A 16,679-nucleotide genomic window follows, 5' to 3' on the forward strand; every position below is an offset into this window, starting at 1 on the left:
TCTCCAACACCACAGTTCAAAAGCATCGATTCTTCGGCGATCAGCTTTCTTCACAGTCCAACTCTCACATCCATACATGACCACGGGAAAAACCATTGCCTTGACTAGACGGACCTTGGTTGGCAAAGTAATGTCTCTGCTTTTTAATATACTATCAAGGTTGGTCATAACTTTCCTTCCAAGGAGCAAGCGTCTTTTAATTTCATGGCTGCAATCAGCATCCGCGGTGATTTTGGAGCCCAAAAAAATAAAGTCTGACACTGTTTCCACTGTTTTTCCATCTATTTCCCATGAAGTGATGGGACCAGATGCCATGATCTTTGTTTTCTGAATGTTGCGCTTCAAGCCAACCTTTTCACTCTCCTCTTTCACTTTCATCAAGAGGCTTTTGAGTTCCTCTTCACTTTCTGCCATAAGGGTAGTGTCATCTGCATATCTGAGGTTATTGATATTTCTCCCAGCAATCTTGATTCCAGCTTGTGCTTCTTCCAGCCCAGCGTTCCTCATGATGTACTCTGCATATAAGTTAAATAAGCAGGGTAACAATATACAACCTTGACGTACACCTTTTCCTATTTGGAACCAGTCTGTTGTTCCATGTCCAGTTCTAACTGTTGCTTCCTGACCTGCATACAGGTTTCTCAAGAGGCAGGTCAAGTGGTCTGGGATTCCCATCTCTTTCAGAATGTTCCACAGTTTATTGTGATCCACACAGTCAAAGGCTTTGGCATAGTCAATGAAGCAGAAATAGATGTTTTTCTGAAACTCTCTTGCTTTCTCCATGATCCAGCGGATGTTGGCAATTTGATCTCTGGTGCCTCTGCCTTTTCTAAAACCTGCTTGAACATCTGGGAGTTCACGGTTTACATACTGCTGAAGCCTGGCTTGGAGAATTTTGAGCATGACTTTACTAGCGTGTGAGATGAGTGCAATTGTGCGGTAGTTTGAGCATTCTTTGGCATTGCCTTTCTTTGGGATTGGAATGAAGACTGACCTCTTCCAGTCCTGTGGCCACTGCTGAGTTTTCCAAATCTGCTGGCATATTGAGTGCAGCACTTTCACAGCATCATCTTTCAAGACTTGAAATAGCTCAACTGGAATTCCATCACCTCCACTAGCTTTGTTAGTAGTGATAATTTCTAAGGCCCACTTGACTTCACATTCCAAGATGTCTGGCTCTAGGTCAGTGATCACGTTATCGTGACTATCTTGGTCGTGAAGATCTTTTTTGTACAGTTCTTCTGTGTATTCCTGCCACCTCTTCTTAATATCTTCTGCTTCTGTTAGGTCCATACCATTTCTGTCCTTTATCGAGCCCATCTTTGCATGAAATGTTCCCTTGGAATCTCTAATTTTCTTGAAGAGGTCTCTTGTTTTTCCTATTCTGTTGTTTTCCTCTATTTCTTTGCATTGATCACTGAGGAAGACTTTCTTATCTCTCCTTCGCAAGGATATAGAAGATTTTAAAAACACTATCAACAAACTTGACCTAATTGACATTTATGGAACACTCTACTCAACAGCAGCAGAATCTGCCGGGTATACATGGCTGCTGCTGCTGCTAAGTCGCTTCAGTCGTGTCCAACTCTGTGCGACCCCATAGATGGCAGCCTACCAGGCTCCTCCATCCTTGGGATTCTCCAGGCAAGAACACTGGAGTAGGTTCCCATTTCCTCCTCCAATGCATGAAAGTGAAAAGTGAAAGTGAAGTCACTCAGTCATGTCTGACTCTTCGCAACCCTGTGGACTGCAGCCTACCAGGCTCCTCCATCCATGGGAGTTTCCAGGCAAGAGTACTGGAGTGGGGTGCCATTGCCTTCTCTGCACATGGAATAGTCAATATTTGGATCATAAAACAAATCTCAAATGACTCCATTTTTTAAACATTTAGTCATATCTAATATGTTCTCTGACATGGAGTTAAATTAGTAACCAATGTTTACAATAGCCAAGACACGGAAGCAACTTAAGTGTCCGTCAATAGAAGAATGGATAAACATGTGGTACCTGTAACAAGAGAATATTACTCAGCCATAAAAAACCAAAACAATGCCATTTGCAGCAATATGGATGAATCTAGAGATTATCACACTCAGTGAAGTAAGTTAGACAAAGACAAATACTAGGTGATGTCACTTATATGTGGATCTAAAAAAACCCTACAAATGAACTGACTTACAAAATAGAAACAGACTCATAGACACAGAAAACAACCTTAGGGTTACCAGAGGGGAAGGGGAGCAGAGATAAATTGGGAATTATGGGATGAATAGACACACACTATCATGCAAAAAGATAAAGAACAAGGATTTACTGCATAGCAAAGGGAACTACATTCAATATCTTGTAATGAATAGCTACAATGAAAAAGAATAAAAAAAGAATTATATATATATAGTGAGACAGAACTGAATCACTTTTCTGTACAACTAGAACTAACACAATATTGTAAATCAATTACACTTCAATAGACATCTCATTTAAATGTCAAAATGATGGTTAAGATTAACAGCATAAAGGCCATTTTCCCAATAAAGTATCTGAGGCTCTAGCAGGTAAAATGAATTCCTTTTCACAACTCCTGGGTGTAGAGCAGAGATGCAAGTCAAAGTTTCCTGAGCACCCCCACGGCTGTGGTGTCACTTTCTGGGCACCGGTTTTTAGAAAGTGTTCTCTTGCACAGCACACACTACAATATTAGGAGCATGAGGGCCCACAACCAGGAAAGCAGTTTTGAATTTCTGCAGTAACCATTTGCTTAATTCTGCTCAGAAAAATCACCCTCAGCACAGCACACCCTCAAGCTCCTTACAGACCAGAAACTTGGGCCAGGTTCACACCCGGCTGATGGAAGAGCTGGCTCTTAATCCCAAATCTGCCAGCTCTCCACGCAGAGCCAGATGTAAACTGCAAATGCGGAAACACGCCACAGCCTTTCTTTGGAAAACTTTTCCCTCCACCTTCCCACTCCAACTTCTCTGATCAGGAGACGGAATTCCCACTTGAAGCCCAGCCTCATAATTAAGTAATTCAAAATCTGAAAGTAATTCAAAATCTGAAAGCATGGTGAGCCAAAAGGTAAAGGGACTCTTCCACCTGAATTTGGCCACGTGATTTGCTTTGGCCAATGAGATGTAAAAGCAGAGGCTTGAAAAGTGCCTAGGACTGGGGGCTGGTCTTTCATTACTGCTGAGACCACCATGTGAAGCAACCTGGGCCACCCTCCTAGAGGATCAGAGACCACTCTGTCCCAGACAGGGCAGCCTTCCCGGCTGAGTCACCAGTCACGTGACTGAGGCTGTCCAACCCCATCCCAACTGAGCAAGCCCAGACCAGAAAACCACCCAGTCAATCCACAAAATCATGAGACACAAGTCATGCCACTATGCTGTGGGGTAGTTTGTCACACAGCAAAAGCTAACTGATGCACTGGGCTCCCCACCATGTCCCCAGGTCAGAGTCTCCATCTTGGTGACCGTCCTGGCCCCTCCTTCTTTTAAGACCTTGCCTTTCTTTCTTTTCCAGCTATCTCACCTTCCCACCACCACCACAGGGCTGGGTCTTCCCTCTGAATTCCAGTCCAATGGCCAAATGCTTCCACATCCATGACCTCCCCCCCTCTCCTGACCATAATGCTGAGAGGTAAGTATTGTTATCCCCACTTCTCAGAAGTAATGGCTGAAGCTCAGAGAGGTTGTCAGCCCTACTAAGGTCACACAGCTGGTCAAAGAATCTGACTTCAAACGCTGTTTATTTTCTTCTTCATCTCGTGTGGATTAGTTCACAGGCCTCCGAACTGGCAGCCGTCCTCGCTGACAACAGTTTGCCTAAATTTCTGAATGTCATCTGCCTTTGATTCCTCACCATGGCCCCGTCTGTTGTTGGAACGCCTGCTCCTGGGTCCACGTCAGAGCTCCCAGACGTCACCCACCTGCCAGGACTGCCACCTGCTATCTGTAGCCAACCCTCTGGATTTCCGATCTGCTTGCCAGACTTGACTTCCTTCAGAGCCTATAACTCTCTGGGTTTGTCCCCTCAGGGCCTGCTCCTCCCTGGTTCCAGATCTACCCAAGGCAGCCCCTCCTGCATTGCCTGGCACCTCCCTGGAGGGGAGAGTCAAGTCCGTGTCATCAGGGAAAGGGAAGGAGGTGAATAGCTACCACGTGGGTTTCTACTTGGGTCTACTCCTGTGGGTTTCTGGGCTTTTAAGCTTTTGCTGCTATATCTTTGATCAAAGTACTTTGTCTAATAGGTTAGAAATTGATCTGTGTATCCGTAATCATTAAAACGGGTGAGAAGGAATAAGATGTAGGTCTGGTAGTCCAAAGCAAGTCATGGGGTCAAGCCCAGATTGAAGAGTGGAGAAAGTTTACCTTTTGATGAGAGGACTGGCAAAGTTGTATTGCAAAGGGTCACATATATAGGGGTCCGAGGGATTTTTCCTGAGCTGACTCTTTTCAACCCCATGGACCATAGTCCGCTAGGCTCCTCTATCCATGGGGATTCTCCAGGCAAGAATACTGCAGTGGACTGCCATGCTTTCCTCCAGGGCATCTTCCCAAACCAGGAATCAAAACCAAGTCTCCCACATTACAGGCAGATTCTATACTGTCTGAGCCACCAAGAAGTCCTTACTGAACTCAGATGCTCCCTTTTGGAGATTCATTTCCTGTTTGTGTCACAGCTAGATGGAGAGAACATTCCTGGAGAAGGAAGTTTACTTATGTAAACTGACACAGTACATTGTTAACTTTTCCATCAGGCTATGGTCCCAGGACTAGGACATTGCTGAGCTCAGTGAGAAAATGACAGACTCAGGGCTCCCTCAGGAGAAGAATAAACTATCTGATGTTTCATTGCCACCGCCCCAGCACTGTTCCTGGCCTCGGTGAGCACGCAAGAGATAGCTGTTGAACAGAGGACAGATGACGGAATGACCAAGTAAATGACAGAGCCATCCAGCCACCAGTCTCACCTTTGGAGAGCTGTCAGATGGGTTCTAAGAGGCCACTAGAGAGGAATGCTATGGAGGTGGGGATGGGGGTGGGGGCGCGTCCCACTCTGGAGGGTTCTGGCTAAAGAACCTTCTAACCCTGAGGTTCTGCATCCCGAGAGAGCCTCTTTATTTCACTGGCTGTCATGCTGTAGAAGCAATAGCTAGAGTGACTCAGATATGGTGTGGTTTAATAAATCCAAATGTGAAGTCAGCTTTGGAAGGCTATAGATGTTGAGGTTCAAATGCAGGTCCTCAGCAATTCCACTGCCATGTGTCCACCCTAGAGAAACTCTAACCCACGTGTAGAAGCAGATGGATGTCAGGATGTTCACCGCTGCACTGTGCTTAACAGCGACAAGTCAGCAACAGTGTACCTGTCTCTCAGTAGGGGAACCAGAAAACGAATACACTGGGCTCTGTTCACATATTGGAGTACTACACAACAGTCTAAAGGAATCTATATCTCTATGCATGTCAGTAACTATATTACTTATATGAACTAGAAATCTCAAAAACCATAGCTGCTTTCACTGTCATTCCATTATGTAAAGTTTAAAAACACATATAACAGGGCCATGTAGTTTACATCTAAATACATATGTAGTCAACATGGGCAAATATTCAGGGGCATGGTATCATCAACTCCAGCCACGGTCACCTGTGGGCAGGGACAGCAGTGGAAATGAGGAAAAGGGGAGAGGCATTTACTGGACACACTTTTTATTTCTTAAAAAGAAAGAGCAAGAGCTAAAGCAAACATGATCAGCATTCACATCCTGGAGGTGGGTACTATGTGCTTTTTCTGCACACTTTCCTGTATTTATTCATTCAACAAACATTCAGTGAGGACCTACTATGTGCCAGGCACTGTTCTAGGCTCTGGGGACACAGTAGTAAACAAAGATGACTTCGCTGTCCTCAAGGAGCTCATATTCTCTCCATTCAAAACATGCATAACTCCTCGTTTTGATTACTAATACATAAGTTCAGTCTTAACCACCAACTGAGAGGCAACCTGCCTTTTTCCAGTCTCCTCCAATCTGCTCAGTTTTCTCTTCCCCAGAACCTCCCACTAGCATCTGGTCCCCATCCAAGTCCCATGTCAGGAAAGGCCACAGCTGTCCTGTGACAGAGTCCCCACCTCACCCTGTGGAAGACCACCTAGCTGTACTGCCCCCCCACCCCCTCCATCACTATCATCCAACTTCCTGGTCACACCCACCACCATTTACCAGAGACCCTGGGGGCTGCCTCCAGTGTCTGCCCACCCTCATGCCTGTGTAGACACCCCATCCCACACCCGACCCATCCATTCCTAGAATTCTGTAACACCAATGGCCTCTTTGCACCCCCCCCACCCCCATAGCCACATTCAAAATGTTATCCCCAGAACTGTCCTCCTTGGAAATCTTTCACTTCCCACCTCCCTCTCTGACTTCGGCCTTCTCCTCTTCCAGCTATACACTCTCTCCCCAAACACTTACCCCAGAGAGCCCCCAGGCCTTCACCTCCATGTTCTCCCTGCCCTTCTCTTTCCTCCTGGCCACTCTCCCCTCCCCTCCCAGCCTCGGCCCCAGAGGTGATGCTCTGAGCCACTCTCGCCTCTCCCTGCACCTCAGCCTCCCACAGCCCCCATCTGGCACAAGCCCTGGACCAAAGCCACCCTCAGTGTCTCTGGACTGAATCACCCCCACCCTGGATTGATGATCTGGGGCCCTGTTGGTCCTGCTCCCTGGCTTTCGGTGGGTTTCCTCTCTCCCCTTTAGTAATTAATTATTAGTTGAACCTTCACTTCCAAATTCCACCCTCCACCCCCACTCCACTCAACTCCTGATCCTTAATTCTCAGCTGAAGACCGCCCACCCCCCTGAGAAATCTGAGCAATTAACACTATTCCCTGCCACTCCCAGCCTTGCCTCCAACACAGCTATTGGCATCATTCTCACCGCCTCTCCTCCTCCTCAGCAAAGGGGTCACCCCCTCCCCTGGTCCATCCTTGCTTGTTGTCTCAGTTGAAGGTGGCACCAGCCCTTCCCCAGGACAGAATCCCAGGTGCCTGGCCACCCCCACCCCTGACCGTCCACACCCAAGCATCAAGTACTGCCAATTTATTTCCTAAATATTTCTTTTATCATCCCCTCCCTCAAGAACTGTTACCACAGGTCTAATTCAGTACGATCCCCAACTCCGGTCTTTCCAACTCCAGTCATGACCCTCCAACCATCCTCCCTGTGGCTACCAGAGGGATGCTTCCCAAACATCCATGTGCCATCATCACACGCCTGCTTAAAATCCACAAAAGGCTCCAAGTTGCTCACAGGGCATCACTGGACAATGCCCAAGCTCCAGGCACAGCTCCTAGGGCCCTTCATCAGCTGCCAACAGCTGCCAACATCTCCACAGCTCACACTCCGTTTCCCACCTAAAGCTCCAGCCTCACATCAACAGTTACAGCCCCTGTACATTTCTAGCTCTCAACACTTACAGCCCCTGTATGTTTCTAGTTCTCTCACCTCTGTTCCTGTTGAAGTTCTCATGGGCTGGAATGCACTGTCCCTCCTCCTCAATCTTCAAGACTCAACACAAGTGACCCTTCCTCCAGAGTAGCTTCCCTGCCCACCCTGGGTTGGGTCAGGCATCTGTCCTTTACCCTCCCCAAACAACTAGTGCATCTGCCTCTATCAAAGTCACTACCAAAGTGGTTTATAACTTTCTCTTTCAGTGAGTCTCTCCCCTGCCTGATATGTGGCAGGTGACCTTAGAAAGATGTCTGCACAAAATGTCCAGAGGCAGAAAGACAAGCAGGCTGAACTTCAGAGATTCTACAGCACAGGCATGCTCATTCCCAACCAAGCATACCCTCCATAAGCTGGCAGTCACCAAACATCTATCCACGTGGGCACGTCTCCGCACTCTAACAGTCAGGAATGGAGGTGGGCCCCCACCACCTGCAGTGGTTCAGATTGATCACCCGGGCATAGATGTCCATGCATACCCCCCTCCCAGGGTCTCGGGTGCCACCTGCCCCATTCCCAGGGCTCCCTGTGGCTAACATCCCACCCCCTGCTGTGCCTTCCCAGGCACAGCACCCTTGTGTCCACCTCCCTGGAGCACACTACCTTGGCCAGGGATCTCACTATAGGACTTTCCATAATGCCTCGAAGGAAGATCAGGTCCAGTTCGGCTGCTCCCGTGGCATTGGGGAGAGATCCCAGGTTGTCCAAGACTTGCTGCATGGCTGGAGGGAAGGAGCAGACAGTGAGACACACAGGTGCCAGCTGAGCACAGGGGACCCAAACACACCATAGAAACCCCACCCCTTTTACCCTCCATCCCACAGAAGACAGCCCCTCCCCGCAGCACATCCTTCCCTGCCTGGCACTCCAGGCCCTAGAATGCCTGGGGCAGAGGCCCGAAGAGGGGAAGGGCAATTTCCTTGGCCTGTTCTCTAGGCCTTAGGTAATACTAGCCTGGGCAGGTGGAAGGATCCTAGCACCAGGAAGTGGACTTTGAGGTGGGGGGAGGGGAGAAACGGAAGCAGATGTCGGGTTCCAGCTTCTGCCCTAAACCAGAGAACCACATCCTTCAATCTCTGGATGGGCTGAAGCCACAGGACTCAGCCACCCACACGTGGCAGGCTCAAGGGTAAGAGAGACGGTACTTGGAACACGTCGCTGGAGTGCGAGCCTGGAGTCAGCAGGCAACCATGCAGGAGGTCAGGGCCTACCCGCCATCCACTACCAGCTGTGCCACTAATTCAGGGTGATTTTGCACCAGTCCCTGTCCATCACAGGCCTCAGTCTTTCCTTCCTGTAAAATGGGTGGATTAAACTGGATGGTATCTACAGGCCCTTCAGCTCTGAAAGACAATGACCTGGAAATTAATACAGATCATAGGAAGCCAAGGGCTTCCCTGGTGGCTCAGAGGTTAAAGCGTCTGCCTCCAATGCGGGAGACCCGGGTTCAATCCCTGGGTCGGGAAGATTCCCCTGGAGAAGGAAATGGTAACCCACTCCAGTATTCTTGCCTGGAGAATCCCATGGACGGAGAAGCCTGGTACACTACAGTCCATGGGGTCGCAAAGAGTCGGACACGACTGAGCGACTGAACGGACGGAACGGATAGGAAGCCAAGGCTGAGGCCCAGGACACTGGTAGAAGCTGGGGAAAATAGGCACTCTGGAGCTTGGGATGGCTGTGGACACCCAGGGGCAGAGGTCAGACCAAGTTATCCTAGGGATCAGCAAACCCTCAGCCGGGGATGGGATATCAGCAAGGGGAGAACATCTGAAGCTGGGCCCCTGCTGAGGGGCTCCGCCTCAGGTAGGGGCTGTCTTCCCCCATCAGCAGAGGTGGGAGCTACTGGCTGTGGCAGGTTCTGGGGGAAGGGAGGCAGAAGCAGAGTGTGCCCAGCTGGGGGCAGAGATGGGCAGGGGGTATCATTACTCTGCCACCCTGCCACCCACGCCTACATCTGCATAACAGCACCCAAGCTGGGAAGGAGGAGGGTGGGTACAGTCCCTGGCACCTCTCACTGTTCTCAGCCATGCCCCCTCCTCCAGGAAGGAATGGGGGTGGGCTGGAGGAGGCTCTGAGATTGGAAGCTGGCAGCCACTGGTCAGGGACCCTTGGCCTCCCACCCTCTTCCCTCTCATCCTCCCCACCTTTTCCACAAATGACTTTCATGCCTGCCCTCCAGACCCCTCCTGCTCATGTCTGGGCTTGGCATCGGTCAGAAACCTGCAAGGTCCTTAGTGGACTCAGACAGTGGCCAGGGCAGGAACCCTTCCTCTGCCAGGATATCCTGGGACCCTTCCTCTCCCGTCATCTTCACACACAGATTCCCCAGCCTGCCAGCTATGGGAGGGGATTGAGCCAAGGAAGTTGGTGCCCTCAGTCCAGGTCAGCTCTCCTGGGGGACCACGCCCCGAGACCCTTAGGCTCCGAAGAGCCCGCTCCTAGGGTACCCTCTCCAGATGCCCTAAACCCCTCAGGACCAGACCCCAGCCTCGCCATTCCACCTTTCCCTACCTTCCCTCCGGAGCTCAGCTTCCTCAGAGGAGCCCAGGGATATACCCTCCAAAGAGGCCCCGCTCGCTGGGCTGCCGGCCATGGCTGACCCCCTCCGCGATCTGGGCTGCGGAGTAGCCTCCACGCGCCGCAGCCTTCCCAGCCAGAGGTGGGCAGCGCTGGAGGAGGTGGGACTCGGGGAGCGCCCTCTGCAGGATCAGCCAATTGTAAGGCTCAGCCGCCTGACCGCCTTGTTGATTGGCCAAAGCCCAGACGGAGCAGACCGGCGGGAGGGGCAGTGAAAGAGCTGGGAGGGGGCCGTGGAAGGGTCCTCGTCCCACGGAGGCCAGATTCCCCTGTTTGAATACCTACCACTGAAAGGCAAGGAGGCGGCTGAGGAAAGGTTTCCGGCCGGGGGATGGGGGTGGGGGTGTTGTTAAGCTTGCCCCCCATCAAGTCTGGAGCGGTGCTCAGAGACCCTCCCCTCCCAGAAACCCAAGGTGGGTGGGGACTTGGCCGCATCTTATTCCAGTCCCTCTCTTCTAGAAGTCCCTCCTCAATTACACCACCTGCCACCTTCTCCTCCAGACTTCCGACCCCTCCTCTCGGTCCCCTCACCAAGCCCAGTTTTTCTTTACAGTGACCCCCTCAGGATCAAAGGAAGCCCCCAAGAACGACTCTCATGAGAAGGCAGTGGCACAGCCCTCAGACCCCACCTATGAGGAGTAGCTTCTCCATCCCCATCTCCAATTGCGCCCCCCCCAACTTGCTTCAGGGGCCTATGCCTGTGGGCAAGTCAGGCATCTTGGGACTGGGGTCTTGGGAAAAGGTGAGGGAGTATTCATGCAGCAGAGACTAGTGTGGGCGGGAAGGGAGGGGTTTTGAAAGTTACCCCAGCGCAGAGCCACCATTCCTTCGTCTGAGACCCTATACCCTTGAGGCCACCACTAGGCACTGATGCTGCCACCAGACTGCCATTCCCTGAGGAGTGGCACAGGGTCACAGCACACCCTGGTTGCCATGGCAGCAAGCAGGATTACACACTAGAACATTAAGTCAGAGATTTAAAGGGACAGATCCACCTGAAAGCCCCATTCAGTTCAATTCAGTCGCTCAGTCGTGTCCGACTCTTTGTAACCCCATGAACCACAGCACGCCAGGCCTCCTTGTCCACCACCAACTCCCGGAGTTCACTCAAACTCATGTCCATAGAGTCGGTGATGCCATCCAGCCATCTCATTCTCTGTCGTCCCCTTCTCCTCCCGCATATCCCAGCCTTAATTCAAAGAAAGGAGGGAACCCGGTGAAGAGGCAGAGCTTCAGGTCTGGAGTCCAGGGGTAAGGTATCTAAACTCTCAGCCCATGCCAACACCCATGCATCTCCAACCCTCAGGGAAAGAACTCCTCCACCTTACTAGAAATGGAGTTAGGGTCTCTCTGCAAGAGGAAAACACACACACACCATCTCGCTCCCTCCACGATGATAGTGGCCATATTGATACGTGGATCAGGGTAGAAGGATCCTGTTAGCTTACATCTCTCCAGAGGCCAAGGCAAGGATCTCTGGGGGAAGGTAAAGGGGAAGGGGGGGGTGAACTTGACCTTAGAGGCAAGGGTACAGCTGTCTATCAGACCCGTGGGAACTGTAATGACCACCAAATGAGAAGGGGCAGAAGCCACCATTAGAGTTTGTGGGGCAGGCACAGAGGGCCATCTGAGGGAAAAACAAGCTTCTGACCTTTAAGTCTCCCATCACCTCTTTTCAGAGGAAGAAACGCAGCCTCCAAGAGGTTAAGCAACTTGCTTCTATCTTTCTTCCTTTGGATACAGAAAGCCTGTGACACAACACCCAGGGGAGCAGGTGCCCAGGAGTCCTCAGAGGAAGCAGACCCTCACACCTATCTCCTGAACTCCACTCCCTACCCTGTCCCCCACCCCACCAGGGCCCATCAAGTGGCCTGCAGCAGGGAAACCAAAGCGCTGGGCCTTCCCCTCCCTCTACACCCCTGCCAGGCACCATTAATGGGTTTACTGGACAGCCCCAGATTGACAGGCCTTTAATCACAGGCTCAGGGATGGGTTTAATTAACCCCTAAGCAGCTTACAGAGGGGCCTAGGCAGGCTGGAGCAGTGGGGAATGCACTGAATCCTCCAAGGCTGCAGCAGCTAGGGGACATTGGGACAGTCTGGCCACTGCATGGAGAAGAGGCCTTTCCTGGGGGGACAAGGGTGTCACAGTTTAGTTCTGGCCCCTCACAGCAGCCTTCACTTTCCTGCTTCAGTTTTTCAGAGGGGAGGGCACAGAGAAGTCAATCTAACTGAACTGCGAGGCCTGGAACATCTTGCAGAAGCAATAGCAGCGCCTAGAGAGAGGGGAGGGGCTACATGGTCAGGAGGCACCCAAGCGGGGATCAATCAGAGAAAAAAAAGAACAGTTCACAATTGTTAGGGCCCTCTGAGAGCCTGACTACAGGGCACTTCACCTGGTGGGACTCTGCATACACTCAGGGTGCGATCCCTGAACCCCTGGAGTGGAATGCAGACTTCGTGCATAGAAGCCTTTGCCTATGATGAAGGCCCTTGGTTTGCATCAGATTCTCAATAGGATCCAGGACCAATACAAGTTAAAAACACTGATCTTCTCCTATCACCTCATTCTACAGATGGTGAAACCTAGGTCCTCAAAGCGAGGTGACTGACTCAGGGTCACAGGTTAAAGAGGTAACAACAACTCAGTAGCACAGCGTAATAACTGTGAGTATCCTTAATGCTAACATGCTTTCCCTATTATAGCCTTTGAGTTTCACATCACCTCTTGACAGAAGAAGAGACACAGGCTCCAAGAATCTAAGCAGATTGTTCCTGAGGCTTCCTAGCTTGCCTGGGTGGCCCATAACCTTGCCCTCAAACTTCCTACAGAACTAAGCCAAGGCTCCCTGATCTGGCATTCTCCACAGCCCAGCACACACACACTCCCGTGTGTTGGTCCACTTTACCTATCTAGGGGGCACTGCACTGTGGACATCTCCAGAGAATGCATCCCCCTCCATGGAGGTGAGCTGTGCTCTGTCCCCAGCCCCACCCTGGGGCAGGTGCAGCAGGGTGATAGAAGTTACCCGGAGGAATGGCTGAGCAGCTGGATGGAGCAGCTGCAGCAAGGGTCAGTTTGCTCTTACAGGGAGCTGTGGCAGTGCCTGACTGTGCTCCCCAACCTGCCTGGAATCCTCTGAACCACTGATATAACTGACATCCCTACCCCCACTTCTTACCAGTCTCGGAGTTGGTGGCTGCAACCGGCATGGTGAAATCAGCAAGGGCTCCTGGAGGAAGGGAGAGAGGAGGTTGAGAAGGCAGGAGGGCAAAATAATGGGGAAGGAATTAGGAAGGACCTCCCCCTCAGGATGAGCCAGTGGGGCTGGGGAGAGGGTACCGCCCTGACACTAAACTATCCCATAGTTCTGGGAGGCAAGAAGAGCAGACATGACACACCCATCTCTCCAAGGAGGAAGAGACAGAGGATCAGAGAGGTTAGTTGACTTGTCCAAGGTCACAAAACTAATAAAGAGAGCTATGGGGACTTCCCTGGTGGTCCAATAGCTAAGATTTTGGGTTCCCAATGCTGGGGGCCTGGGTTCGATCCCTGGCCAGGGTACTAAAACCCACATGCCAAAACTAAAACTCCCACATGCACAACTAAGATTCAGTGCAGCCAAATAAATGAACAAAAATATCTTTTTAAAGAAAAGGAGAGCTACAATGAAACTCCAGGTTTTATGACTCAGAAAAAAATTGTTTCTGCCTACCATCTGTCTTTTTTATTTTATTTATTTATTTTGAGAGAAAGAGAGGGTGGGGAAAAGTCCAGTGTGAATAAAAAGGTAAAAAGTAAGAAAATGGGTGTTCCCTGACTTTAAGCTCTATGGGTCAAGAATCACATCTGTTTTATTTTGCCTCTGGATCCTAGACCTAGCACTGTGAAGGCGCTCTACAAACATCTGTTCATCTGTCTGGCAGAAATGATGTCATAGCTCACTAGGGCCTCTCGTGCTTCCTCTTTCTCCCTCTACCCCTTCTTAGCCCAGAGCTGGGACAAGGAGAGCAGGGGGCTCTGGGCAAAACCCATCACGGAATTTATAGACCCAGTTTCCCAGGTCCTCCTGGAATGGGGTTGGATCCCGTATTCTCCAAGGAAGGGTGCAGGTAGGTAACCCACCATCCTTCATCCCTTTGCCTTTCTGGGCCTGTGCCGCTGGAGAAAACCCTAATTCCCGGTTGCCATGACAACAGGAGGCGCGGTGGCTCCCAGCAGGGGTGGGGGAGTGAAAGAAAGCATCTGGCAGTGCCCACTTCAGGACTGAATGCTACTGGGCCCTGGGGGTGGGGGAGCCACGATTTCACCTCCTCCCCCTAAAAAGGTCCCTAGAGGGACCACTACCTGACTTTAATGAAATCCTCTCTCTCCTCCTATCACCTTCCCAGGCCGGAGCAGGTCATCTGTGCTCCCTGCTACTTGTAATTTCAAATAGCAGAAATTACAAAAGTGGAAGGATGACTCCCCTTCCTCCTGGATCTGCCCTGAGGACAAGGAAGAAAGGAGCTTTGGGGAAGAGGAAGGACATCCCCTGTCAGGCTAGTACCCAGACTGAAGCAATGCTCAGGATCCACTGTGCCAGCTAGTGCCCTGGGCACAACCCCTGCCACCCCTATTCCTCGAGAGAATCAGAGAGGGATCCCTTTCTCCCCACCCCCCAACCCCACTCCCGGCCTGTCCCGGGTCCTAAGGACCTGGAACCTGCAGTTCTCTCCAGCTGGCACTACTCTCCCAAGTCCTTCTTCCCCAGAGGGCGGAGGGTGGGGAGAGGCAGGGAGGATCCGGTCCCCAGAAGTCTTGCCCAGCCTGCCTGGGTTTTCTCCCTGAGGAGTCGGTTCCCACGGGCATCGGCTAGCTCTGCCCTACCCCCACCCAAGCCTCTGGGAGGGCGGGGCCGGCTGTGCCCACAGGAGAACAGCAGTGCCAGGCAACCCAGCCTGGCTCCGAGTCAAGGGCCAGAGCCCAGGCATCCGAGAACTCGCACCTCAGTTTCCAAAACCCTGGGCCCACGTGCCCTCTCACCCCTATCTCCAAGCTACCCACACCACCCAGGGTCAGTAGCCGATGTGGGCCCACCGAGAAAGGGGGAGGTTTGCTCCAAGCTCTGTCAATACGCGTACAAAGAGATATAGAGGAGAAAGGTCTGACAAAGGAGCTTTGAAGATCTACAGGTCATGGGGAGGGGTAGACAGACTGAAGGATGGGGTCTAGTGGCCAGGCGGGCCTGCACGCACCGACGATCAGAGAGCCCCCGCCCCAAGATCCCAGCCCTAAAACGGGCTGGGCGCTAGGACCTGGGAGGAGGGGGGTGTGTAGCGAGCCATCAAAGAAGACTCTGCGTGCGCGCCCGGCGGAGACTAGGGGATGAGGTCACTGAATGGCAGCACACCCCCCACCCCCGCCCGCGTCCTCACGCTCCCCGCTCTGAGTTGACCTAACTTTCTGGCCCTGACTCCTCGCTCCTGTCACCGACCCCTTCCCAGGTCTCCAGATCCTAGTCCTGGCCCCCGACCCAGACCCGCCCCCTCTACAACCTGGGAGGCGAAGAAGCAGCACACCCCCTTCGCAGGACCCCAGCCCAGGAGAGATTGAGGTGTTGGCCTCCCAAGGTGGCAGGGGAGCCAAGGGGACCCACACAGCCTCCGTCTTGCGCCCCCCCCCCCCCCGCGGAAGAGCTAATAACGCGGTTCTTACGTAACGCCCGGCTCCGAAGTCCCCGGAATCCGCACAGTCCCCGGAGAAGCCGCACGGACACTCGGGCCCCCGCACAGCTCACCAGGCTCTGTGCCTGACGTCACTTAGGGGCCCTCACCGCAGGGGCGGGGGGCCAGTGTCCACAGGCAGCGAGGTCCGATCTCTCTCTAGGAGCCCAGAGAAAAGGGGAGTGGGGGCGGAGGGTGAGAGGGAGGGGAGGGGCCAGAGGGAAGAGGCCTGGGGAGGTGTAACGCAGAGAAAGGGCCCCCAGTGCCGTGCCAGGACCAAGAGGGCCCTCGGGTGGGTGCTGGCCCGGGGGCCGGGGGGCGCCTACCTGCGCCTGGAGAGGCCCCTAGCTCCGGGTGGCTCCCGCGCAGCCCGGCGCTCCACGTTTATTGCTTGTCAATCGCTACTCCGGCTCTTAAAGCGGCGAGGCCTCCTTGCGCGAAGGGGCGGAGACCGAAAGAGGAGGGGAGAGGGAGGGGAATAAGGACGCCGCGGGACCACCCGCAGGAAAGTACCCTTTCCGAGCAGCTAGTGGGTAGGCGTGGAGGTGGTGACTTAGGAGCTACACAGCCCATGATTCCCCGACCCGCAGCTGGCCTCCTACCCGGGGAAGCAAGGACTGGGACCTGTACCCACTAGTCCCTCGGCGCCCAGCGATTCCCTTAAAAGGGCGATGGTAAGAGACCCGCCCCCTTCTCTCAGCTTTAGAACCGCGTTCCAGTTCAAGGCTTGCCTCACCTTTCCTCATTATCCTGCTTCCCAAATGGGTAAGGGAGCAGGAGGAGTTTAGGGAGACCCCTCAAGGAGCAGGAGACCCACCCCATAGGACCTCAAACTCAGGAGCAGCTTTTAAGGATTCATTGGTGGATACCTGGATCCCAGA

General features: G+C 52.3%; 1 protein-coding gene across 2 annotated transcripts in view; it reads right to left on the bottom strand.

Moving 5' to 3' along the window:
- The window catches only part of MPP2 (MAGUK p55 scaffold protein 2), a 29,862-nt gene extending 13,641 nt beyond the window's left edge, over positions 1-16,221 (bottom strand). The window contains exons 1-4 of one of the 2 annotated variants that reach the window (XM_055407992.2): positions 16,125-16,199; positions 15,791-15,957; positions 13,275-13,325; positions 8,116-8,234 (exon numbers count right to left, since the gene is read on the bottom strand). In XM_055407992.2, coding sequence (XP_055263967.1) covers positions 8,116-8,234; positions 13,275-13,305 — 150 coding nt within the window. In that variant the 5' untranslated portion in view covers positions 13,306-13,325; positions 15,791-15,957; positions 16,125-16,199. Of the gene's footprint in view, positions 1-8,115; positions 8,235-13,274; positions 13,326-15,790; positions 15,958-16,124 lie in introns of both variants that reach the window. The other variant, XM_055407993.2, reaches the window with a different exon arrangement.
- Between the last annotated feature and the right edge of the window lie 458 nt (positions 16,222-16,679).

The sequence above is a fragment of the Moschus berezovskii genome, chromosome 20, assembly GCF_049115385.1.
Source record: "Moschus berezovskii isolate FMDL1 chromosome 20, NW_MosBer_1.0, whole genome shotgun sequence".
Taxonomy (NCBI): Eukaryota; Metazoa; Chordata; class Mammalia; order Artiodactyla; family Moschidae; genus Moschus; species Moschus berezovskii.